Genomic DNA, 25,550 nt, shown 5'->3' on the forward strand with positions numbered 1-25,550 from the left:
AAGCCTCAAAAGAAAAGGCATTTAACACCGCCCCTGTGGTCACAGCTCAAGTCACTTGTTCAAATCACATAGCTAGGAAGGGAGCCGGGACTTGGACCAAGAGTTTATAACCTTTAGGTTATAATGGCAGATGTGATCTTGCCTGCAGAGGTGAATGAAAAAAGAGCAAAAGAAAAGATGAGCCTGGAGTTGGATTATAGGACAAGGCCTCAAGTTGTCTTCACATGCATTCAAATCAATTAGGTTTCTCCTAAGGAGCTCATGTCCTAAAAAAGAGTAGGTTTGTTCTCTACTTAATCAGTGCTGAAGACCTATGTTTTCTTCGAAAGAATTTTGTAACTATACCACCCTCCAGGGACAGTGTAACCCCAGCATTTCAGAGCTCTGCAGGCTTGTAGAATCCTACAAGACAAACAAATGACAATGCCCAGGGCATGAAGGTTCATGAAACTTGCCTTTGACATGATCAACTATTACCCATCTTTTTCTTCACATACTCAAGAGATGTGGAAGATTATGGAAAAATAAAGTAACCTTCTGACGTACACATCTCACAAAATGTGAAGGCAGGCTAGGGAGGTCATGAGGTCCGAGCTCCCACACTGAACACACTGAGGGCCAGAGAAGCAGGCAGATGCCTCAGGGTGAGAACCTGTTAGTACAGACATGACAGGCTCCTCATCTTGTCCCTCTACTCTTTCCAAACATTTCCTCACAAGGAAATTTCCTCTCCCAACATTCTAACGGAAACTAATTTTTAATAGAGGTGCTTTTCAAATGGCATGCTCTTCACCCACTTTTAATATGCACTTGACACACTTGTGACAAATACTGTTCCATATGAAATGGGGAAAGGGGAAAAAGATTCAAATAATTGTCAATGAAAATAGTGGTTGAGTCAGAATAATAAAGAAGGTAGCCTTTAAATTTACCACCAAGTCTGACCGAACCCAGGCAACAAGGAAGAGCATGGCTGCAGATTATGCCATAAGGATTTGGAAAGATCACAGCTCAAGCCCCTTCTCTCCAAGTAAGTCTTGTACCGTAATAGGATAGTTCAATACTCGATTTTAGACTTTCAGAAATTTAGTTATATCCAGGTCAAGGCTCATTCTTGGAAAACAAGAATGTTTGAAGGAAGACAAATCCAAGGTGAGATTATGGTTTCCAGAGCAATTTATTCATTAAATTCTACTCAATATGCCATCAACAGTTCTCCTGTGTGTATTGTGCCGACAAACAGACACTGAGAGGATTTAACAAGTTCTTCATTTAATAAGTCTGAATTCATTTTCACCACATGGTATTGTACACTGTCATCTGTTGAAACAGATTTCTTTTTAACAGATCTCAGTTTAAAAAAGTCATAGATACTGTGAGTTTTGTATAAACTGGTGGATAGTAAGTTAGTTCCTTTCTTTTGACTTATAAGCCTCAACTTCACCGTAGAATAAAGAATGTAGGCCAAAGAAAGCATTATCGGTCACTCGTATAGAACAGTATTGTTTCTATAATTTGAAGCTTTCTGAATGGTCGAGTTCAGGCCTGATGCAACTGTAAAAAGATTACTTAATGAATAGACAATATGGAAATTGTACAAAATGTTATTAACTTTAATCATTAACAGCTTAAACAGCACTATACTACTAACTACTATTCGAAATAAAAAACCTGTTTTGAATTCCCTAGAAGACAGCATGTGTACATGACCATCCCACCTAGTATCAATACAGAGATCCCAAAAGAAAATTTGGCTTTAGGAAAGAGTCACAAACATTTAAAACAATGGCTTTAATCGTCATTTTAAGTATACGGAGGGGAAGAATGTGCTTTAATTAAATATACATCATACCAGCAATGCTGGCAAGGTTGAAAGTTACTCCTAATATTGATAGCTATAAAAAAACTAGTTTGTACATAACAAGACAATGAGAGAAAAAAAAGCAATCCCTTTGAAACAAATTTTTAAAATAAAAAAAAAGTTCACAGTGGTTTGTTTTGACAGTATGCATTTTATGACAATAACACGTACAGATTCAGAGCACCCTAGGGCTCTCTTTATCTCCTAAAGAAAACAAGCATTTACATTATTCATGAGTAGCACTGGATTAAAAAAAAAATCAATGGTACACTTACCCCTCAGACAGGTTAAACTGCCCTGGGGTGGACAGCTTTAACACCATCATTGAAGTTTGCAAAAGGAATAGAGAATTAAAAAACAAAATACTATTCTTGGGAATGGAAAAGTCTTTCATTTGCTGTTATAACCAGCAAATGCCATTCATTAAACCAAAACTGGGAGGGGTGGAGCCCCACAAACACAGATCTATTTGAGCAAGCTGACCGGTACACATTACAGTTTTAAAAATGAAGGTTATATACTATATGTTACAAGTCCCAACTAAGCAGTGTCAAAATGACATCTATTTCTTTGCTTGCTTTGTGATCATACCCCTTGGTGGTGTTACAGGTCTAGTGGCATTTGGCTTCTTTTTCTCTGCAGGCTTTAAAATCTGAAAAGATTGCAAAGACAGTGCATTTTAGAAAACATTGTCAATCCGAAATCTTAAGATTCCTTAAATCTCCCTCAAATCTTCTGTTTGAAAGGTTTTTGATTTGACTATTTAAAATTGCTTCAGGAATTATGAAAGCCCCACTAACATATTAATACAAACCAAACAGACATGTAAACGTTTTTGTAATAATGTTAGGATGAACAGATAAAATAAAAGATCTGGACAAACTATTTTGCTTCTGGTTAAAATAATTTTCTTAAGTATATATTTGGTATTATCATTAGGCTACCCCTTCTGACCTAACGGGGAGCAGGGGGAGTTCATAGAGCAATGCTTCTCAACCCCCAAGGGATCCTCTCTCACAATCTCAGGGAGCTGCAAGTCCTCCGTGGTAACTGGTAGTGTTTTAATTTATTTAACTGATGACTACCACGTGACTTCAGTGGCTGTATTTATATTTACAACTGAGCTGACTTAAAGCTGTACAAGTTTAATCCTGATACACAAATGAGAAAAAGATTGAAGCAGACTAATGTATAAATGAATGCTTTTGTGCCAACTGAATGCCAAATGATGTCATGGTGAACCAACAAAGGTTCTATACAGAAATGAGATGAGAACAAAGTGATGGGAGAATGGAGTCATCACGTGGCACACCTGGCACTAGTACTACTTCACAGGCAAGTGGTGATTTATTTGTATGGAACATTACATACTACAGTTTAGACTTACAATAGAAGAACTATAAGCATAAGGAGCTAAGGTGTTGTCTAATGTTTTTCCTATTTAAGTAATACAGAAACAGTTAAATTCAACGCTGGAAGAAGGAACCATGATAATTTTTTCTTTTAAGGAGGAGTTCACATAGAATTCAAATTGAAGAAACACTGATCAGGGAGAAATAAAAATTTTAGCCTACTCAACATAAATGAACAGAGGCAGAAAGTAGCATTTTTTTAAAACCAGCAAAACTGAGATATGTTAATAGTAAAAGGAAATAAAGCTGAAAACCTGTTATACCTGAAAAGAACACATTAGCGTTTCATCCACACTCATCATGGCACCTGCATTGTCAAACTCTCCACAATAATTGGGTGCAGAAAACAGAGTGACCAACTGCCTCTTGGCAAAAAACTCATAGCCATCTTCAACCACCTTGGAGAGAAAATTTTTTCATTATAAAAAGGTACAAATTTTAGATGAGTAAAACCACTCTTCAGTTTCCCATTGAGCCTGATACCCTATAGGTTTTTTCCAGAGACATTTTGTATAAATAAGCAATACCTACCCACCAAAATCAACAAGGAGAATCTGTGCTCACACACATGCTCTTAAGGGTACATGTAAAATTCAAAATCAATACCTGATGGGCTCTACATATAAGATCCAAATCATGCTTATGGAGAAATTTTGCAACCACTTCTGCACCAAATGTGAAGGACACTCCTCTGTCATTTTCACCCCAGCCTAAGACATCTTTATCGGGGTCAGACCACAAAAGATCACAAAGAAGACCTTGATCTGGTACATCAGTTGGTCGCATAATTCGCCGAATCTGCTCCATAGATTGAAGATCTGGTGATAAACCTATTAAATGGGGGAGGGGGGGAGAAAAAAACAGAACTTTAAAAAAAGGTCATTATCACTGTAATAGATATACAACTACAGTTTATAGAGAGACTCAATGACTACATACTAGGCTCAGATCTACGGTTATGTTTTGCCAACAACCCATACTTCAGGGTGTTTTTTTTTTTAGTTTTGGTTAAAAAAATCAAACAAGAGAAGTGGCTCAAGCATTGGGTGCCCGCCTACCACATGGGAAGTCCCAGGTTTGGTTCTTGATGACTCCTAAAGAAGGTGAGCAAGACAGCGAGCTCAAGCAACAGGCTGGTATCACGTGCTGACTTAACAAGATGACGCAACAAGGAGACACAATGAGGAAACACAATGAGACACAATAAACAGTGAGTGGATATGGCTCAAGCAATTGGGCACCTCCCCCTTCTGGGTTGGGTTCCTTGTGCCTCCCAAAAAGAAGACATACAGACGCAGAGAGCGAGTGCAAACAACGAAACGAGGAGGGAGTGGGAGAGATAAATAAATCTTTAAAACAAAAGTCTCAATTGAATAAGCACTGGAATTTACGTGCACTAGTTCATAGGACACAATTATGTTCAAATGGTAGACAGAGACAGCTACTGCAACATTACAGAACTCTATAAAATTAAAATCTAGTGACTTGTGAAACTACTTCTTTGCCCAACCCCCTCAGCTGATGAGGAGAATAATAGGCAATGTATATACTATATTTCATTACTGACCATATGTAACGCCTGGGCATAGAAGACGCAAAGGCTCAGGTGCGATGTAACTCATTAGTGAGTCTTAAATCTACTGGACTAATACAGATGTAGTTTATGCTCATTTGAGTTAAAAACCACATGCCCGACTCTGGCAAAACCCATATAAGTCTCGGAGGGCAGGGATAATGCTTATACTAAAATACATTAACTTGCTCTTTGATGGTTGCCTAATTTTTGACCACAAATGAAAAGAAACCTCTACCCCACTTGCAATTACTGTTTTAATATAAAGTACAACCACTGAACAAAGCAATTCGAATTCCCTTCAGAGGCAGAAGATATTCTGGAATTAATGGAGAAAAGTACTTGCCTTTAAAATTCAAGTCAGAAAAATTACTCAAAGGGAAGCATCAAAATAGATTTTAAGACAAAGTCCGTTTACATTTTCAGTATTCTAGAGGATCTGTGGAACAGCAAATTTATTGTTCATTTCATACTTTAAAATATTTAGTTTGATTTTCAAATGAAACAGTTACATTGTCTGAAATTCTCTTCAACTTCTATCCAAATTATCCTGGGTATACCAGAGTAAAGCCATGATGTAACAAAGAGTCACCTGACAGAGGAAGTCCTCATAACAATTACTCATGAATGTCAAAGTATCCATCATTTGGAAGGAATTATAATCTACATGGAACTAAAATCAGCCTGCATACCTCCATGACAGCAGAATATTTTCTCATCCACGATGGCTGCTATCGGTAAACAGTTAAAGCAGTCTGTGAAAGTTTTCCATAGTTTAATGTTGTATCTTCTTTTACCTATAAAAAGTTTAGAGTGGTTAAAGAGTTTGCTCTAATGATAACTGTCCCAAAAACCAAGGCTCTGGTTACTTTTTTTTAAAGGAAGTACCAGGGATTAAAACGGGACTTTGTACATGGGAAGCAGGTGCTTAACCACTGAGCTACATCTGCTCCCCCTGATGACTTTTAAATATTGAAACCTAGCCTGTTCCATACAGCCTCAACTATAAGGTAGCTATTTCTACAGGCAATTTACAAACAACCTCTGAGAGCGAAAGCTCATCCTGTGCCCATCCTTAACAATCTACTGAGACCAGATAACCCCAGTCCCTTAATCCTCAAGAAGAGGCATGTGAGTATAGCTTCTTGCAGGCCCTACAGGCTATCTGTTCCTAACATTCTAAAGAAACTCAGAAGGTTCCTACAGAAGCCATGTTACAATGCAACTAAACTGCCCTCACCAGCCCTGGATTCCAGGTGTGCTAGAATCAGAGTACCATTCTGAAAGAAGTACTACCAATTCTTTAAGGCACTGTTTTCACAGGAAAAGTGTGTTCTGAGTTAAAAACCACTCAAACAGGTGAAGAACAAATCTGTCTGAACTGGTTGGGAACTGCTAAATTATTGGGGTGCCCACGTCTCCTATACCCCACCATCATGCTAAGGAAACCAAAGGTCAGAGCACCACCTCCATTCCTAAACCAAGACTTTGTCCTTAGCCTTTTTACCTTTCTTATCCTGGGGGAGGAACACCTCAAGGTTGAGAGCTACCCCTCTCCTTGGAGTTAGAGCTGGCCGAAGCAATGGGCTTCCTGAACCAAACTGCCCCCCTCTACTGCAAATCAAGTTTGTTGTTTCACAAGGCTTGAAACAACACATAGCAGTGGATTTCTCCCACTGTTGGGGGAGGACTGCTGTCTTTCTTAATAGTTTCTGGTTTCTCTGTGACTGGTATAACTCACCATGATTCATCAGTTTTGCATTTCTTTGGGGAGCACTGTAATTCCTTCTGACCCACATCTTCCTTTCCGGGAAGGAACCCTCATTCTGGAGGTTTAACAGAAATCCCCCCAAAGATGACGACTGAAGGACCCATGTACAATCACCAACTCTAATTTCAAAGAACAACAATAGTCATAATACAACAGAGGGGCCAGACTGTCTTAATCCCACTTAAAATGTGATTTAGTTTTGGCCTCTACTGTTGTATTGATTTATCTTGCTTGATGCTTCTATCTGAGCAATAGCTTACTGCCTCTATTTTTCCTTTCCCTCTATACTTGCCATTGCCGACTGAACCTCTTCCTTCTCGAAGCCTACCCATGCTCCTTGATTCTTTCATCACACAACATGCTCCAGCTTCTTTTGCATATTCCTTTGCTATCTACTTGGCCCCTCCATCAAAAACTAGGATTCTTCTTCTGTTTTCTTCAAACATCTTAACTAAATCCTGGACCCCTGCTTTCTCTTCTTGCTATGCTTTCCTCTCTAAGGTCACTTCAGACAACTAAGATTATCTGGCTCCAGAAAAATTTAGCCTTGGTAATTGCCCAAGGTCCCATGAATCCTCCAAAGTCCATGATGCTGAACCACAGCTCCTAATGTAATTTCCTACTAATTCAGACCAGACAGTCTGTTTATCAGAAAAGGATCAACCACTCATATTTTATCCAACAAGATGCCTCAGCCTTCCCTACACCACATTTCTAAAGCTCAAAAATATGAAATGGTATGAAGTGTGCTGCTTTAACTTGGGAACTAAGCCTATCACTTAAATCAAGGGTTTTAAATTGATCTGTGAAGATCTACACTTAAACTTTCACTTTTAGTAAGATGATCAATGGATTTTAAAAGAAGTCTCCAAACCACAAATTTAAAGCCCTCTAAGCAAAGGACACTTTTATGCCCACAAGTACGTTGGATGGCAAACTATATTTGCCTGATGGGAGGAGAAACTTGAGGACAGGGACTAGAAATGTATCATGATGACCAATCAAGAGTCAAAGGTGAGACCAAAGTTGACCTTTCAAATCACTTTGAATGGCCTCTGCATTAAATATAAACCAAAATTGTGCAGACAGTATTGTCACATCAGGATATATGCCACAATACTTAAAGTATTTGGATTTGAACTTCATCACATCAAGTACTTGCCAAGCTATCAGTTCTTAACCCCTTTAAGTAGCCCCTATACCGAAATACCCAAAACACAAAAAATTCTTGCCTCCCTCTCATTTCACTGCCTAAAGAGCAATGGCCTTACCAGGACTTCTCTGATAACAGTCTCTTTCTCAATGTCAATTGAGAATGCCAATGTCTTTCTTGCCACAGACCAGAGTCCAAAACCCACAGGGATTCCCTGGTGATCCCTCCTACCTCGTCTTCCAGGGGCATTAATCTCATCAGCTAGACTGATGGGTCTCAAGGCCAAAGACCAAGGAAACATCCAATTGTGGGAGGCGGTGGTGGTGGGAGGGCTCTGTCTATAAATGTAACCTTTTTAGCACTGCACTTCTAATAACTGGCTGAAGACATCTTTGTCAAAGTGAGATGGAAAATCATACCCAGAGACATCAGAGGTTACAACTACAGCCAGGAAAAGGCCACGGTGCTTTACTGGTCTAGTGGTTATTCTACTAGTGCTAGGAACTCAAGTCACTAGCCTAAGTTACCTTAGGCACCCCTCCCCACAACCAGAACCCTCTCCTGGCAGAAGTTATTAACACAAAAGGAGAAGAGAGCCAAGGACTCAAGACATGCCCCCCCCTTTTCTGCCATTACAGTCACTTAAGACAACAAGTCTTTTCAGGGTTTAAGAATACAGTTTCTACCTGTTATCAACTAAATAATTACTAACTTTCAACTGAACAACTCAAAGTGGGTCATAAATAAAATGTGCAGGGGAGCAGATGTGGCTCAAGCACTTGAGTGCCTGCTTCCCACATGGGAGCTTCAAGGTTCCATCACTAGTGCCTCTTAAAAAAAACAAAACAAAACAAAAACAAAAAAACAACAACAAACTCAGGGGCGCTGATGTGGCTCAGTGGTTGAGCGCCAGCTTCCCACATGTCCCAGTACCTAAAAAAGTGCAAAATACTGTAGAAATAAAAATGATTATTACTTTTATACCATTTTGTTTTCCCTTTTCAGCAAATTTCCTAGGATAGTAACTGCCACTTTTCCTGGACCAGATGTGCCAGAAGGAAAACATTATAAATTTCAAATGCAACTTATTTTGTAATATTTTAAGAGTCCATTTATATGAAATGTCCAAAGGGAAAATTTCTAGACAAAAAGTAGACTAGTGGTTGCCTGGGGCTGTAGTGATGGTTGCACTACTCTATAAATTTTCTAGGGAAGCGGACTTGGCCCAGTGGTTAGGGCGTCCGTCTACCACACGGGAGGTCCGCGGTTCAAACCCCGGGCCTCCTTGACCCGTGTGGAGCTGGCCCATGCGCAGTGCTGATGCGCGCAAGGAGTGCCCTGCCATGCAGGGGTGTCCCCGCATAGGGGAGCCCCACGCACAAAGAGCGTGCCCTGTAATGAGAGCCACCCAGCGCGAAATAAAGTGCAGCCTGCCCAGGAATGGCACCGCACACACGGAGAGCTGAGGCAACAAAAAGAAACACGGATACCCATGCCGCTGACAACAACAGAAATGGACAAAGATGTAGCAAAGACACAGAGAACAGACAACAGGCGGGTGGACGGGGGGAAAGGGAGAGAAATAAATAAATAAATCTTTCAAAAAATTTTTCTGAGTCACTGAATTATGCACTTAGATGAATTTTATGGAATAAAATTATTTCTCAGTAAAGCTGTTAAAGGCAAAACTACATACTGACAGGTTATCAGAGCTGTAGGAAGAATTTAGTTTTATCTGAGCATATTCACAACAACTCCCCTGAAGAAATGAACACTGTGATCGTTATTTCCTCAGCTGACCCATCACACTTCATAAGAGAAATCAGGACATATACTGCAGAGACAATGTTATTTTCCCACCCTTTCTCTTTTAGAAAGAAAGAGAAAAAACTAAGATAAAAGCAAGGTAATGAAGCAGAACACATAACAGTATAATATGCATCTACACTACTACAAACTCTAACAACAGAAGTATATGACAGTTCAGTTTATGACAAAGTATCTTAGTATCAGTAACTCTCTATAGACAGGGAAAAAACTTACATTCATCATAAAATCCGTAAATTCTATTGATGCTGGCACATTCATGGTTTCCTCGGAGAAGAAAAAAATTCTCGGGATATTTGATTTTGTAGGCCAATAAGAGGCAGATAGTCTCCAAAGACTGCTTCCCTCTGTCCACATAGTCCCCGAGAAACAAGTAGTTGCTTTCTGGTGGGAAACCACCATACTCAAAAAGTCGAAGTAAATCATAGTATTGCCCATGGATATCACCTAGAACCAAGAATTTTGTTAAACAGCGTTTCCACACTTACAGCTCAATGGACTAACAAAGCTTTGGAAAGACATTCTTTACACATATTACGCAATGGCATTAACCTCTAATGAATGTCTAATTTGAAAGTCAACAGTAATTTTCAATCTTGGATCATAATTAGCTCAACTGGGCTTAATAAAAATTTTAATTGTATGTGTCCACCCTGCACCTCACACAAAACTCAACTAATGAAGAATTCATTTTGTGAAAAGGAGTATCAATGCCTTTGCCTGCCTTCTTGCCAAGTAACATGGTTTTCCTTTCAGGCTGGCTGATCAGTATCAGAGCTCTGACAATTTCAGCAATGGGCACTATGTCAGCAAGTGGTTGCACTCTAGGGAGTCCTATCCTGTGTGAACAAAGGCCCATACTATCCCTGCCATGGCGTGAGGTTTTGAATTTCTCCCTGCTAGAATGCCAAAAATCATTTTACTTTTAAAACATACATACAAATTTTATCAATGTAGCCAAATATGCTAGAATAGATCGTTACTTAGATGGAAGTATTTACAACGTTGTTGAGTTAAAAACACTGATTATCTGCATCTAACCTGTAGGAAATGGAGAACTACAAAGCTAGAATCAAGGAGTTGTTTTTCTTAACCAGTATCGTTTTAAGATTAAATAGAATTCCCTACATATCCATGTAGTTCAGACCTTTTCTTAAGCTATCCATTCTTGGTTTCAGTCTATTTTTCCGCAATCTTTATATTCCTTCAATGAAATCATTCTAAGAAAATCTGAAGGACATCTAAGTAAACCAAGTCCATTCAAGGTATTGACTCTAAAAAGCCACAATTACTTAATTTTGACTACTTCCAGGTTATTCATAAAGGAGACGGTTCTGCTGGCTAAACCAAGGTCATCAACAAGATCATGACTTACATGCCCAATCAAGAAATCAGAGATAACCACTAAATGTGCCAAAACTTACCACATATTTTGAGTGGTGCTTCAAGTTCTAGTAGGATAGGCTGACTGAGAAAGATCTCACGAGACTTTAAGCACAGTCCTCTGATTTCATTCTCCTGTAGCTGGACATTCTTACCAGGCTTGGACCCTCTCACTGTAAGGGATGAAAACACCAATTAGTCAAATGAAGTTACTACACAATTTTCTGTAAAATTAAATATCTGAAAAGTTTCAGATGGGGTGGGGGCAGAAACATTGTTTAACTAAGCTTTCTGACTGGCTTTATTTTCAGGACTCTTATTTTTTTTAAAATGGTGTTTCATGACTAATCAGATTCTTATTCTCTTAGACAGGACTTCAGAGATTTAGTTGGATCTTCCACACCAAGTAAGACTCCCGTATAGTATTTGGAACAAGGGGTGGCCATTCTGTTTGTGTATGAATATTAATTGCTGGAAAGGCCTTCCTTTTACTACTGGCTGAAATCAGACTACCGATGGCACAGCTCAAGGCCTCAGTTCTGCATTCAAGCCACGCAATCAGCCTTGCTCACCTACAGCCGCCCACCAGGACAGCGCTTTTCGCCTCCAGTCTTCTCTTCTCCAGCCTTATAAAAGAATTAGTATTTGTACAGCAGTTAGGAGAGTTTTAGAGACTGCCACATTACCAAATTTGTCCCAAGAATTCTTGTCTTAAAATGTGGGGTGAGAAATGCTAGGAACCCTCCCCACATGAGTGTTTTTCAGAGGACCAAGGGTATCTCTCTCAGCGACCCCTTATTCATCTAAGAAAAACATTTAAATGCTTTCATTTCATGAAGAATTATGTAAGCTCACTGCACATATTTTGCTGTGCGTGTGTTTTCTGGGCCTGCATTTGTGTTTACAATCCTGACTGTAGAGGGTAAAGGATGTCAGCATGTGCTCTAAGAAAGAAGGTCTCCAGGTAATTTGGACACATGAAAGTGACCAAAGACAGGACTCCTCACAGAGCAAAGGGGAATGCTGAACTCAAAGTGTTTGCACTAAGGCACAGTTCTAATCATTATCAAAGTGGAAGCACAAGAGAGCCCTCTGTCCTTGTAACAGTTCATTTATCAGCAGCTAGTAGCAATAAATGAAGAAATCTTTGATTCCAGTTCTCACATAGCAGATAGCATTTAATACCGATTAAATAACATTAAAATACAAAAGTCATCTTAACTTTATAGTTATTATGTGATGACCCCCACCTCCATCATTAAACTGGCAATCCAGAATTACTTCCCAGCAGTTTGATTAAGTACAAGGCCTGATTATCCTCAACTTGCAATCAAAGTTGTAATGCTTGTTTTGTGTAAAAGATTTCATAAAACAGGCAATTCTGAGTTAGAACTGAAGTAAAAATATAGAACCAGACTACATATAGAACCAGAAGCTATATCATTCCACCATTAAACTCAGTATCAAGTGATTCAGCTTTAGCAAAACCACAAAATACATCAGACTAAATCAATGTTACTAATATAAACATCATCGGTTTTCGGGGTTTTGTTTGTATTCAAATCATAAAATTTTGTCTAATGAATAAAAACAATAAGCACAACTAGTTTGTATCTAGCTTTGGTCTGTAAATATTTAAGAACATTAAAGAGTAATTATTATTCAAGTAAAAAAACCTGATGGATGTGAATTTTTTTTTCATTAAAAGGGCTGCTTTTATTACCAAGTTTGAGAAATACTGCTCTAGGTGGAGCCATCCTTTAGCCTGAATGGCCTCTGAAACGGAATTCTCTGAAGAAACAAGTTCTGAAGAGAATACTGTATAAAGGGTATGATTTTTTCAATGAAAAATAATAAGAAAGGACGGCAATAGAGAAGGAACAAACAAAGCACACAATGAAGGAAAAATGGTAAGAGAACAGTTTTGCACCAGGGTGGGTGGAGGTTGGCCAGGAGCCCCAAATTTCTTTATTGGTTCTATGGCACCCTTGGGCAAATCACTTCACTACTATGGACCCAAGAAAATGTTATTGAAATTAAAAGACTAACCAAGTTACTTCGTGATCAAAGTGTTACGAGATGAGAAGCAATAAAAGGGAAAGCAGAGCGATGATACTCTTTGAGGGAAGATGTGAAACGAATGCATATGTAATACTACAGCAACCGAACAAAATGGTTTTTTTTCCCCCCAGAAGAGCCACATTAATTTTTCTTCTCAACAACACACATGCTTTAGAAACACACCAGTGGGAAAATGGGGTCCCTGCTTCACTAGCCAGAGAACCCTGATCATTACTGATTTCACCAGAAGTCCCCCAGAAGCTTGAGTAGATGACCCAGGAGGACAGTTTACTTTTGGCTAAGAGGGGACGGAATCCTAGAAGCTTCTGGTTTCAACCAGTTATCTTTATCAGCAGTCTCACACTTGTGAAAAAGTACCCCACTCTACGTCTTTCAGAAGAGTATTTCTGCAATAAATGGCTTACACCCATATAAACCAGTCAACACTTAAGAGAGATTTAAAGTTCTGACCCTGCTCTAGGAATGATGGGAGAAACTAACACAAAAAGGAGACTCTAGGAAGGAAATTCAAGTCTGTTGCTACATGATACCTTCAGAGTAGTTCAAATAATAGACATCACATTAGCTCAATGGAATTAAAAATATTTCAACGTATAAGAATTCTATTCTCCAGTATGGGGTGTTTCTAAGAAATCCAGGTACTAGGCGTGGAAATTAAGTCTGGAGACATTTTGAACAAGTAGATTAGGAACTAATACATTAAAATATCAACTTAGATATTAAACGTGACCTTAGTTTTTTTTTTAGCTAAAGTATTTCTTTATCGGGCTAGAAGGATAAATTCAGAAAAGTCAGCGGAGGCTGCCCTGTAGAAAATCTGATTTTAGTTATCTGAAAAAGCATTAACATGAACATATAAAAACTTCAATGCAATTTTACTGAAAATAAACCACAAAAACCTGAAGGAAAAAAAAGGTTCGGCTACTATTTGCAATGTCTGCTTTTCTCATCAGCAGCAAGCCAGGCAACAAGCAAAGAGATGAAAAATATGAAAGAAGTTTAAGACTACTTTGGGGGTTATTTACAAGGAACAAAAAAGAACTCTTGCCTCCTAGTTGATCCCTTCTTGGGGGAAAAAAGGCCATGGTAAAGAACAACACACATATACAAAGTCTCAGCTGAATAATAATGAGGTTTTGGAACCTAAATTAGAATGGTACAACCAGTATAAAAATCCGTCAACAGAGAATTTGCTGTTTTAAGATAATCCTACTGAAGTAGGCCGTAATCTTAAGAATATGCCCCATCATATTCACCTCAGTGGCAGAATCAGTAACCTCATGATATCTGACAGATTTAGGAAAATGAGACCTTCAGGTGAAACAAAATTAAACTACCAGTGAATATTTGCAACATGAAATTTTCTCATGAACTTATTCTTTTCTAGGAAAAAATATAAACCACAAAGATATTATCTTTTGGGTTTCACTGTAAAGACACCAGCAGGAAGACTTCTACTTTACTAATAATCCCAATTGTAAATTAAGTGAAATATTTAAGTCCACATTATTTCCCTGCTGCAGGATCAGCAACCCTCACCTAATCAAGCTGAATGACTGGCACATGCTTTTGCAACAGTCTCATAATGAAGAGTGTAGTTTCAAAGTCATAAAACATTCTCACAAACTTCTCTTGCTCAGGAGCTACTTCGCAGAGCTGTCCCCATTTTCCCTAATCTGGTGTAGAAAGCCTGGACCTCTGGCTCTGTTCATGTACATAACACTCCTTCAAGCAAAGTGAATGACATACATGACCCTGTTAGATTTCACTACTGCTTCCTGCCTTTGGCAGACATGGGGGCACTGCAGGCACAAGAGTAATAATTTTGAAGCTGGGGTTTAAAACACGGATTCATCAAACTCTCAAGCCGCAGATCATCTGTCACTAGTCCAGCTTTCCTCAATTTACCGAGGAGGAGAGGATGTGGGCATACACTATTATACTGCAGGAGGGGAGGGCAGGGGGCTCAGACTTCTTGTAAGTTAAGAGAATTAGAAACATCCGACTGACATTACTGTTCTTTTCAACGAAATTCCTATAAGAGATTCTAAGAAAAGCTTCAAATTATTAAAATCATCTGACTTGCAACAAAATAATTGCAGATGCTCATTAGGAAAGATTACTGTTGTTCTTCTTTGGTCAGTACTTTAAGAACTCTTTCTGCCATTATGCCTGTCCTTCATTATCTCTAGGAGCAGGGAGGGGCCTCTGCCTTTTAATCCAAGAACATGAATATTTCCTATCACACCAAAAAAGCTGAAAACAGGTTTTGAAATATCTGAATACTCACTATCTTAAAAACCCTCATTAGTGAACACTTTCCACGAGGCAGGGCAGAGGTCATATTTAGATCACTAAAACTAGGTAGGCAGTGATACAGAGCCTGGCATAAACTTGCCATTTGACAATGCCATCTTCAGAACAAAGATGCTTCTTGCAAACCAAATATGAAATAATTTACAAATGCTTGCTATACTAGAAAAGTGCCAGCCATCACTGATGCTTGAGTGAGATCACTTACAAGGTTTAACTCTGCCCCAAATCTGACTTTTTCTCCAAGGCAGAATATCAGATCAGATCAACAGTGGATTTCTTTTCTCTCTAAATTCCCCAAGTTTTACTGCGTAGTTATTTAAATACTAAGGAAAAATTTATGGATCTTATCATCAACAAGGAACAGCTTGGACAAAGCTTTCAAAGTAGGATGCAGAAGTGATGTCTCACTTAAGGAAAAACTTCTAAAGGTTTATAGAAGAAAAGAACTGCAAAGCTGTAGTGAGTAAAGCCTAAACCAGGATGCTGTTTTTCTTAAATCGGACTTAAATTATCTCAGCTAGTTTGTACAGTCCTCGACCTTAAAGATCAGATAATTCTGACCACAATAAAAATGTCTAACAAGGTCAAAATACCTCGTTTTCAAATACTTTAATTAAAATTTTTAGGGAAAAAGTCTTTTTGGGGCATTACAAAATTCACCAACTTTATCAACCTCTCCCAGCTTGGATGGATACATATCCTCAATGAATCCTCCTCAACTGTTTCTCTGCCAATTTAACATCCATGAGAGGAATTTCTGTTGTACAGCTAGACTATTCCTGAGGCATTAAAATGCACTGCTTTATTCTATTATTGGCAATGAAAATTTAAAAATCTGGTTTTCAAGTACAACATTTTAAGAGGAATTAAGAAACAGTGATTGATGTTATTTTAGATGAGCCAAGTTCATCAAGGCAACAAGATTAAAAGAACAAAACCTGTTATGTGACTACAGAGATGGCTACGGGCAAAGCAAAACTTCAGTTAACAAGACCTAAATGATGTTAAAATTTTCATGTTTCTAATTCATGAGGATTCCAATTTTTCCTGTTTTCTCAGAGAAATAAAGCCCAGCCTAATCTAGCCACATACAGCCCTGCGCAAATACACAGAATTAAAATTTTAATGAAAATATTTAATAAAAAGTTCCTTTCCCACTGTAAAACTGTTTTAATTGGTTTCTAACCAAATGTTGCTTTGTATAAATCAAAGAACTGTATTAACTAGCATGAAAAGGATCCGATGTTGTATTAGAGCCTAAAGTTCTTCTAATAAATGCCAGGCACTGAACAACAAGGTTTTCACCCACAAATGGCAGGGACATTAAGAGCATCTCAGGGATCCTTATATACATCTTGTGGGTTTTTCTTTTAAGAAAGCTAGAAAAGTACTGTAAAAGGGGAAGGAAAAAGGCACTTACTAACAGAAAGACTTTTTTTTAGGAGTTTCACTTTAGGAGCACGAGAGCTGTCCAACTGTTCATGCTCTCCTCCATCACACACACTATATATTCCAACAATATTTTAGGAGGACAGCATAAAGATGAGAAACAGTTAAACCTCAGCCAAATCCACATTAAGTGTCCAAATCAAGAAAGGGAATTATCTGAATTCTTCCAAAGTCTGGGAAAGATGTTTGCATTAGGAGATGGGCTGTGGAATCCCCGCGGTAGCTCAGTTCTGCTTGCCTCTTTAAAATCGGAAGCTCACCCTTCTCCCATACCAACATGAATCAACTGCCAGGCCCCTCACAAGTCTTAGGTCACCAACATTAAAGCTTTATTCTAACTTCTGCTTAGCCATTGGGCACCTTTTTCCATTTTCCTTCACACACAGGCTGATCTAGGGTGAGAGATGAGTGTTTGAAACCTGCCTGTCACTTTCTAGCTATGTGACCTTGGGCAAGTGACTTCACTTGTCTTAGTTACTTACGTAAAACGGGAAAGAAAAAAAAAATAGCACCTACCTCATAAGGTTCTTGTGAGAATTAAATTAAATCTGTAAAAAGATGCCTGACATACAGCAAGCTCTTTAGAAGTGTTAGCTATTATTATTGTTAGAATGTGATGAACGCAAAGCGCCTAACACAGAGCCTGGCACATTGGAAAGATGATAACGATACAGTCATCATCGCTGGTTTCAAGTTCAGATGCACGTTCACGAAAAGAGCGCGGAGACCTCTTGAAGGTAAGGAAGGATAACTTAAAAAAGATTATCTGGGGTACGGGGGAGATGAGCTCTTACATCCCTGGGAGATATGAATGTTCACCAAGTAACAAGAATTGGATCCCCGAGCCCAACACACAAAAGCAAGGTAGGAAGAAAGCTTCCAAACACGGGGGGAACGAACACCCCCACCAAACTGCTTTTTGAGAGGACGAGTATAAGAAACTCGATCCTGGCCGAAGGAAAGTACGGAACACGCTGTCCTGCAGGTTCGACGGGGTCCCCCAACCTTCTCTCCTCCCAAGACTGGTCCAGTTTGCGGGCTGGGGGTGGGGGTTAGAGGGTAAGGGTGGGAAACGTGGGGGTAGGCAGCGGGGTTTTCAAATTTCACGGTCAGGAGAAAGGATGCAGCCTCGTGCCTTGAATGAGCCGAGCCGGCCCGTGGCTTGGGGCAAGTTCGGGACCCCGGCCGGGCCTCCCTCGGGCCGCAGCCCCCGGCCTCGCGGGGCTCGCTCCCGTCGGCGCTGCAAGCCAACCGGCTTCCCAACTCCCCGCCCGCGAGCCCCGGGGCCGCCCGCCGCCCCCCTCACCTTCCAGCAGCCGTTGGATGATGCTGTCGATGTTGAGTTTATCGATATCCGCCATCGCCTTCCCACCGCCGACCCTCCCGCAGCGGCGCCGCCGCCGGCTCGCGCCCGGGACTCACACCTCCTTCCCCACGCCACGAGCACAGAGGCGGTGGTGGCGGCGGTGGCAGCAGCCGCGGCGGGTTCCCCCCCCCCAGCCGCCCCGCTCCCTGCTTCCTCCTTCTCTCCCCGCTGGAACCACGAGAAGAACAAAATGGCCGCCGACTCCTGAGCCAGCCTCGGGCGGCGCACGGATGCGCGCGGGGGAGTGCAGCGGCCCGGCCGGGACTTCTTTATGGGCCAGAGGGCGCGCGGAAGGGGGCGGATCCAGGGCGCGGGGAGGGGGAGGAGACGGTTGAGCGGCACTGCCAGAGCCCGGGATCCCTCCGCCGAGCGGACCGAGCAAGTAGGCCCTACCGGCCCGAGCGGGAGTTGCAAAGTTGCTCGTGGGAGTGGGAGCTGCAGGGGCCAGCCCAGATAGGCGTCCTGACGACTGTGGCCTCCGTCGGAGATTAGGTTCGTGGGGGCCGGATATCTTTAGACCTGGCCGTTTGGCGTTTCAGGGTCTCCTGAAATTTACCCTTTAAGGTGAATCTGGTGTAGGAGTGGAGAGGGAGTTAGTAGAGAAGTAGGTGGACGACTTTGCATTCCCATTTCCTGGGATTTGGGAGAGAAACGCAGGTGTGTTTGCTGGCTTCAAAACTCCTCTCCCAGGCAGTCCCAGCTCTTCATTCTAAGTGAGAATATTGGTGGCTGTATATTGTGTGTCACTTCTGTGACTTTTACATTTTTTTAAAAAGGGGTTTAAAGATTCATCTTCCCAAAAAATAAAATAAAATCCATCATCCCTATCGTTAGGTAAAACCCGGGAAGTTATATAATCATGGGAACGGTAACCCTGAATCTAGCCGGAGCCAAGTTTGCAGGAGATAAAGAGAAATTGGGCCGACGTCGCGCGTGCGAGCCCGCGGCCCGAAGAACGAGCTGGCCGCGGCCCGAGCTCTGCAGCCGCCCCGGGCCCTTGGGTCCTCCGCCTCCGGCCTCCCAAGCTCCCCAGCGGGCTTCCCTCTGCAGGGCCCGGCAAAAGCCGTGCCACCTCCGGGGGCCGCGCGCCGCCCTTGGCTGGGTTCGAAAGGGCAGCCCACGCCCAGCAAACGCGTCCGCGCTCTCTCCTGACCTTTCCAGGGAGCCCCTCTTTCCTGCAGCGCTTTACAGTTTGCAAAACCCTTTTCCTCCCTCCGAGAAATGAATTTATTTGGTTTCTCAAGGCACTCAGGGATACGCGAATTCCCATCCCCAAATGCCGTCGAGGTGATCGAGCCACCCGGGGCATTTGGCTCCGGGAGCGGTGCCCTTCGGGGCCCAGGCGGGCCCCCTGCGTCCTGGCGTGCGCTGCGCCCAGGAGTTACTGTCCAGAGCTCCCTGGCTCCGCTCAGCCACTAACTCCACTCAGTCCCCCATCCTGTGCCTCTGTCCACCAGAAGCCACCCAGGTGCCGTTTATCAGCTCAGGGCACCGAGCCCAGTTGGTGACATTCCAAGTCGGTGCCCAGCGCTGCTGTGAACAGCTGGCTGTCGAGGGCTGGATGGCTCACCCGGGAGTCCAGGAGACTTTGGACTCCTCCCGGGCAGTGCATGGCATCGCGATGGCAATTACAGCAGGGCTAAGAAAGACAGCGATTCATTCAGCAGACAAATATTTATGGAGCATCTACTCTGTGCCAAGCATTGTTCTGGGCGGGCAGGCAGGAGTGAGAAAGACAGACAAGCTCCTTCTCTCGTGGACAGTCATCTAGTAAGCCAGACAGACAATAAACCGACTCCAATAAAAATATCAGCTTCTGATAAGTGCAGTGGAGAAAAACAAACACTTGCACTCCTTTTCTTCGGAGGTGCCAAAAATGATCTCACCCAACGACCAAGACAACTTTACGAATTTTGTACTGTTCCTATCAACCCCATTCTACAGATGAAGAAGTGGGGCCTGGAGGGGCTAGGTCACTTGCTGAAGGTCACCCAGCTAGTAAGTTAGAGGGCCAGGGCTGGAGGTCAGGAGAGCCCTTGTCAGGTTCATTAAGTCCCCGTTGTGAATCGCAACTCCGGGACACACTTGAATGCGGAACCCGGTGGAGTGACCCACGTGTGTATCTACCCACAGTGAGAGCGCCGCGATCCTCCATCTGCAGAACGGCGGGTGTTTTAACCTCTGTTGCCATCAGCGGGGCTGGAGGAGGACTTCAGACTGGGTGGGATGTAGGCGGGGCCTCTGCCCGCACCCATTCCCCGCCTGGGACACACCCCTCCAGAGTCCAGTTTTGCTGGCACGCCTAAGCCAGTTAGCCAGCCCTGGAGCCTGCCAGTAGGGGCTCAAGGGGGAAAGCTCCCAGGAACCAGCTTGTGCTCCCACCCTTATCGACCTAAGGACCAAGGGGCTCAAGCGTTTTGCCAGATGGGCTGCTGCCCAAGAGAGGCTAATTGGGGCCTACCCCTCCCTAGGCCTCAGTTTGCCTCTCTGTAAAATGAGCAGAGTGGCTTGACATTTGCTTCTTCTTGGGCTGTCTTCCACGGATGGCCTGAACTTATCTAAGGGGCTACTGAGGAGCGTGGGAAGCTAACGGGGCTCTGGTCCCCAATGCCTTGAGTCAGCCGAAGCCGAATCGTAGCCCTCAGTAAGCACTCAATCTGTCACTGTGATTGCTCTTAGCTGTTGTATACACTGAACTTCCACAGGGGATTTAAAGAGAGGGCCTGTGGTTGAAATATTTGAAAAACAAGAATATCTCTCAGGACCCTGTAGACTTTGAGGGAAATCCCGCAGCTTGCACGGACCAGGCCTACAACAAGAAAGAATTTAGCTGGCTGGGTGGGGACTGTTGGGAGACGGAGAGCCCACTCTCCAGGGAAGGGGTGGCCGCTTCCCTCCTCCAGTCTGTGGGAGCCAGATGGGGCACGTCATGAGCCCAGAGTGGCCAGAGCCTCTGATTTTTCAGAAGATCTTGGACATAGGGGTTTTATGTGAAATGTTCCAATTTTTAAGAATATGGTCACAATTCAAATGCTTTAAAACATGGGGTAATGAAGGATGTTGTTAATGTGGGAAAGTGTGGGAGGGGTAGGGAGTGGGCATATGGGAACCCCCTATATTTTTTATGTAATATTTATGGAATCTAAAGTATTGTTTTTAAGTATTAAAAAAAAAATAACATCTTCTAGGTGATTCATGTCCTCATTAAAGTTTGAGAAACCCCGGTCAAAAACAAGCAAACAAGGTGTGAGGCAGAAGAAGCATATATGTTGGCTACATTTGACCCCTAGGCCAATAATTTGGAACTCCCATGTAGAAATTTGGGAATTAACTCTTTCCCCCTTCCATCCCCTGCTGAACATGCAAGAATTATTGCTAAATGATTGAAAAAATGTTGATGATGAGGTTTGCCGGGAACTTGGGCTACTTGGATCTTCTGGAAGCTGTGTATAAGGGAGTTGAGGCCCTCTGATCAAATCTGCAGCTTTATTTCAACATCCTGTGGTATTTTTTAAATATATTTTTTTATTAAAGCATAGCATTCATAAATGAACATACATAAACAATAAGTATATAGTGAAAGTTGTGAGCTTACAGAATAAACATGCATAACATCATACAGGCATCCACCACCAACACCTTATATTGTTGTGAAATATTTGTTACAAACTATGCAAGAGCATCATCAAAATATTACTACTAAATCTATCTTACATTTGGTGTATTTCCTCCCAACCCACCCTATTATTTTTTAAAATGTTTTTATTACAGAGGTTATGAACTTGCAAAACAATCATGCAAATGTGTACAATTCCCATACAACACCCCTTCACCAGCATACTACACCATGGTGGAATATTTGTTACAGATTATGAGATAATATCAGACTATTACCACCAACCATGGTCCATAGTGTACATTGGCACACTTTTTCCATACACCTCCATTATTAACACAGTACAATTTGGCATTGATCTAAGAATATTACTGTATTGCTGTTAACTATAGTCCATAGGTTACATTAGTTGTTTTTTCCCATGCTTCTTCACTTTCCCATCACCCTGCAGTAGTGATGTACATCTGCTCTAGCTCGCAGAAGGATGCTCTGGCATCTGTACCCTCAACTACAATTCTCATCCACTTCTGGGTTCACTGTGTTCACTGTGTTATTCAGTACCTAGATTATTCTCTAGCTTTCTTCCAGTTGACATTTACATCCCTAGACTACTCTTTTCAAAAGCCACAATCCCATTTATAAACCAGCTGCTACTCACTACAATATGTTACCATCAACTCTATCCATTTCCACACTTTTATAGTCAAGGTAATTGAAAGTTCTACATACATTAAGCATCAGTAGTTTTTCTGCACCCTCTTCTTATCTCCTAATAACTATACTCTAGATTTTAACTCCATGTGTTTATTTTTCATATTGAGTTCATATTACTGAGACCATGCAATATTCTGTGGTAGTCTTTTGGCAAATGTTTACTGAGGCTTTGCCAGGTGCCAGGCCCTCTGCAAGAAGCCAGGGACAGAGCAGTACACAAAGCAAACAGTCCTTTCCCACATGGACCTCCCAGTCTAGTGGAAGAAATGGAAAGGAATAGACAAGCTAGTCAAAGAAGATAATTTCCAGAAGTGATAAGTGCTATGAGAGAATTAGAAGGGGTCAGGTGACCACATAGGGGGAGGGACTCTGAGGGGGTAACATTTGAATCAGGACCTGCAGGATGAGAAAGAGGAAGTCATGGGAAGAGCGACAATGGGGAAAAGCATTCCCAGCAGGGGGAACAGCCACTGCAAAGGCCCTGGGGCAGGACCTTTGGAAGAATGGAAAGAGGGCCAGAGGGGCTGGAGTGTAGAGTGAAGCAGGGAGTATTAGGAGGTGAGTTTGCAGAAGTGGACAGGGGTCAGGTGACTCAGGGCCTTGTAGACAGGAAGGCATTTGCATCTTATTCTAAGCCAGATGGGAGGGCACTACAGGATTTGGGGCAGAGAAGTAATATGATCTGATTTCATTTCTTTAAAGAAATTTCTTATTTTGGAATAATTTTAGATTTACAGAAAAATTTCAAAAATAGTACAGAGAGGTCCCTCATACCCTTGATTCAGTTTTTCCTAATGTTGACATCTTATATAACCATGTCATTACTCTTTTTTTTTTTTCATGACACCTAAATCATAAAGAAAGTTAACACCGAGAAATATCAGGTAACATCAGTACTCCGAGAGCTCCTAAATGAGATCTGATTTCACTTTTAAAAGATCCCTTTGGTTGTGTGGGCAGCAGTAGAAGCCCCCAGACCAGGGAGGCAGCTTCGTTGCTCTTGGCCTCAGTTTCTTCATCTGCAAAATAGGAATGACACCCATCTCAGAAGGCTGTTGTTAGAATTTACCTTCCAGGGTGCTTGGGAAATACTAGAAATAATGATGACAATGATGATGATGGTAATTGGCATGTACTGAGGGCTCACTATGTGCCAGTTTCTGTGCTCATGGTTTTTCATGCAGGATCTTATCTAATTCTCACACCATGTCAGGAGTTAGGTTTATTTATTTTTTATTTTTATTTTTTTTAAGATTTCTTTATTTTTATTTTATTTCTCTCCCCTTCCCTGCCCACACCCCGCCCCCCTCCAGTTGTCTGCTCTCTGTGTCCATTCGCTGTGTGTTCTTCTGTGTCCGCTTGTATTCTTGTCAGTGGCACTGGGAATCTGTGTCTCTTTTTGTTGCGTCATCTTGCTGCGTCAGCTCTCGGGGTGTGTGGTGTCCCTCCTGGGCAGGCTGCACTTTTTTCACGCTGGGCGGCTCTCCTTATGGGGCGCACCCCTTGCGTGTGGGGCTCCCCTATGCGGGGGACACCCCTGAGTGGCAGGGCACTCCTTGTGCGCATGAGCGCTGTGCGTGGGCCAGCTCATCACATGGATCAGGAGGCCAGGGTTTCAACCGCGGACCTCCCATGTGGTAGGCAGACGCCCTATCCATTGGGCCAAGTCCACTTCCCAGGAGTTAGGTTTAGAGAGAGGAAATCATTTTAACCCAGCCAGGAAAGGACAAGGCTCGGATTTGTCTGACTTGACACCTTTTACCATCAAACCGAGGGAGGAGGGAGAGTGAATTCTTTGGGCCAGGAGTTCAGATGTTTCCAGAATCCTTCTCCAAGGAGGGGGATTTAAAGGGATCTTTCAAAACCTCTTGAACCATCCTTGGTCCTGCTGAGACCTGGTTGGCGTTGGGTGTGTCTCTCTTTGAGAAGGTCCCAAACGCCTTTCCATCTCTCCTTACCCAACAGAGAAATTAGGATGATTACGGCCTTGCTAAATGCTCCTAAGTGTCATAAAATGACTCACTCCACAGTCAGGAAAACAGCTGTCCAGTGTCCGGAGTGGGCATGACTGCCATTTGGAATTTACTCTGGCGGAGGGGAGTCCCTGGCCTCTATCCACTAGATGCAGGCAGCACACACTCCCCCCCACCGACACGTCAATCAAAAAGGACTCCAGACAGTGCCACGTGTTCCCTGGGGAGCAAAATCGGCCGGGATTTAGAACGACTGCTTTAGAGCATTTGGGGCCTGTGGGAAAATGGCTTTGAAATTGTTCTGTTCTTCTGTCACTTTTTTTTTTTTTTTTTTAAGGTATGGGACTGGGGATCGAACCCACGACCTCTTATGTGGTATGTGGGAAGCTGGACTCAACCGCTGAGCCATATCGGCTCCTCTCTCCTGTCACTTTTAACCCTGGGTGTTAAATGGTTTGTTTAATTTCGGCCTTAGGAAGACATAATTCCCTGATGAAGACGATACCCCTTTTTTTCCTTACGCAGGCTTGCGGCTTGCATCCCATCCTCTCTTCAGCTGCTAATACAGCCACCATTTACTGAGTATTTACTACGTGCTATGCACTGACCTAATACCCACTTTACGTAGAGATTCCAGTTTTACGTGCAGTTACCATTCCCATTTTACAGATGGGAAGCCAAGCATCACAGAGGTTAGGTGATTTGCCCAAACACACACAGTTAAGAAATAAAGGAGCCTGAATTTGAACCCAGGTCTGTCCTTCACCAGAAGCCGTGCTCCCCAACCATGGTGCCATGCTGCGCCTCTGAAGCCAGGGATGTTGGAATATCATATGGGTAAACGTGTTTTATAAACTGTAAAGTGCTGTTCAAGTATCAAGTAGGGGCAGCAGCATGGATCCTTGCTGTGGATTCATAGATGGTAAAACTGAGTTCTAGTGCATAGTCCACAAATGACTCACTGTGTGGCCTTGGGCAAGTCACTCATTTGCCTTAGTAGGTGAAACATGCTCAGCCAGTTCAGCCCCTCTCCTTCCCCAATGGCCAAGAAGGC

The 25,550-nt window shown here is 42.3% G+C and overlaps 1 protein-coding gene across 1 annotated transcript; it reads right to left on the reverse strand.

Annotated features, from left to right (window-relative positions):
- Positions 1 to 1,158: 1,158 nt before the first annotated feature.
- Positions 1,159 to 18,821, reverse strand: PPP1CC (protein phosphatase 1 catalytic subunit gamma). Its single transcript, XM_004483010.5, has 8 exons — positions 18,134 to 18,821; positions 11,022 to 11,153; positions 9,814 to 10,044; positions 5,539 to 5,643; positions 3,880 to 4,103; positions 3,537 to 3,671; positions 2,453 to 2,513; positions 1,159 to 1,554 (listed from the first exon to the last, which is right to left on the reverse strand). Exons 1-8 carry the CDS (start codon positions 18,186 to 18,188, stop codon positions 1,484 to 1,486), a joined length of 1,014 nt encoding a protein of 337 aa, XP_004483067.1. The 5' UTR covers positions 18,189 to 18,821; the 3' UTR covers positions 1,159 to 1,483.
- Between the last annotated feature and the right edge of the window lie 6,729 nt (positions 18,822 to 25,550).

Source organism: Dasypus novemcinctus, chromosome 19 (assembly GCF_030445035.2).
Source record: "Dasypus novemcinctus isolate mDasNov1 chromosome 19, mDasNov1.1.hap2, whole genome shotgun sequence".
NCBI lineage: Eukaryota > Metazoa > Chordata > Mammalia > Cingulata > Dasypodidae > Dasypus > Dasypus novemcinctus.

Coding starts and splice junctions, on each gene's coding strand:
- PPP1CC (XM_004483010.5), bottom strand. CDS start 18,188: ATGGCGGATATCGATAAACTCAACATCGACAGCATCATCCAACGGCTG. Junction 10,045..11,021: donor AGCACCACTCAAAATATGTG/GTAAGTTTTGGC, acceptor TCTTGGTTCTAG/GTGATATCCATGGGCAATAC. Junction 3,672..3,879: donor TTATATGTAGAGCCCATCAG/GTATTGATTTTG, acceptor TTTCTCTCCAAG/GTGGTTGAAGATGGCTATGA.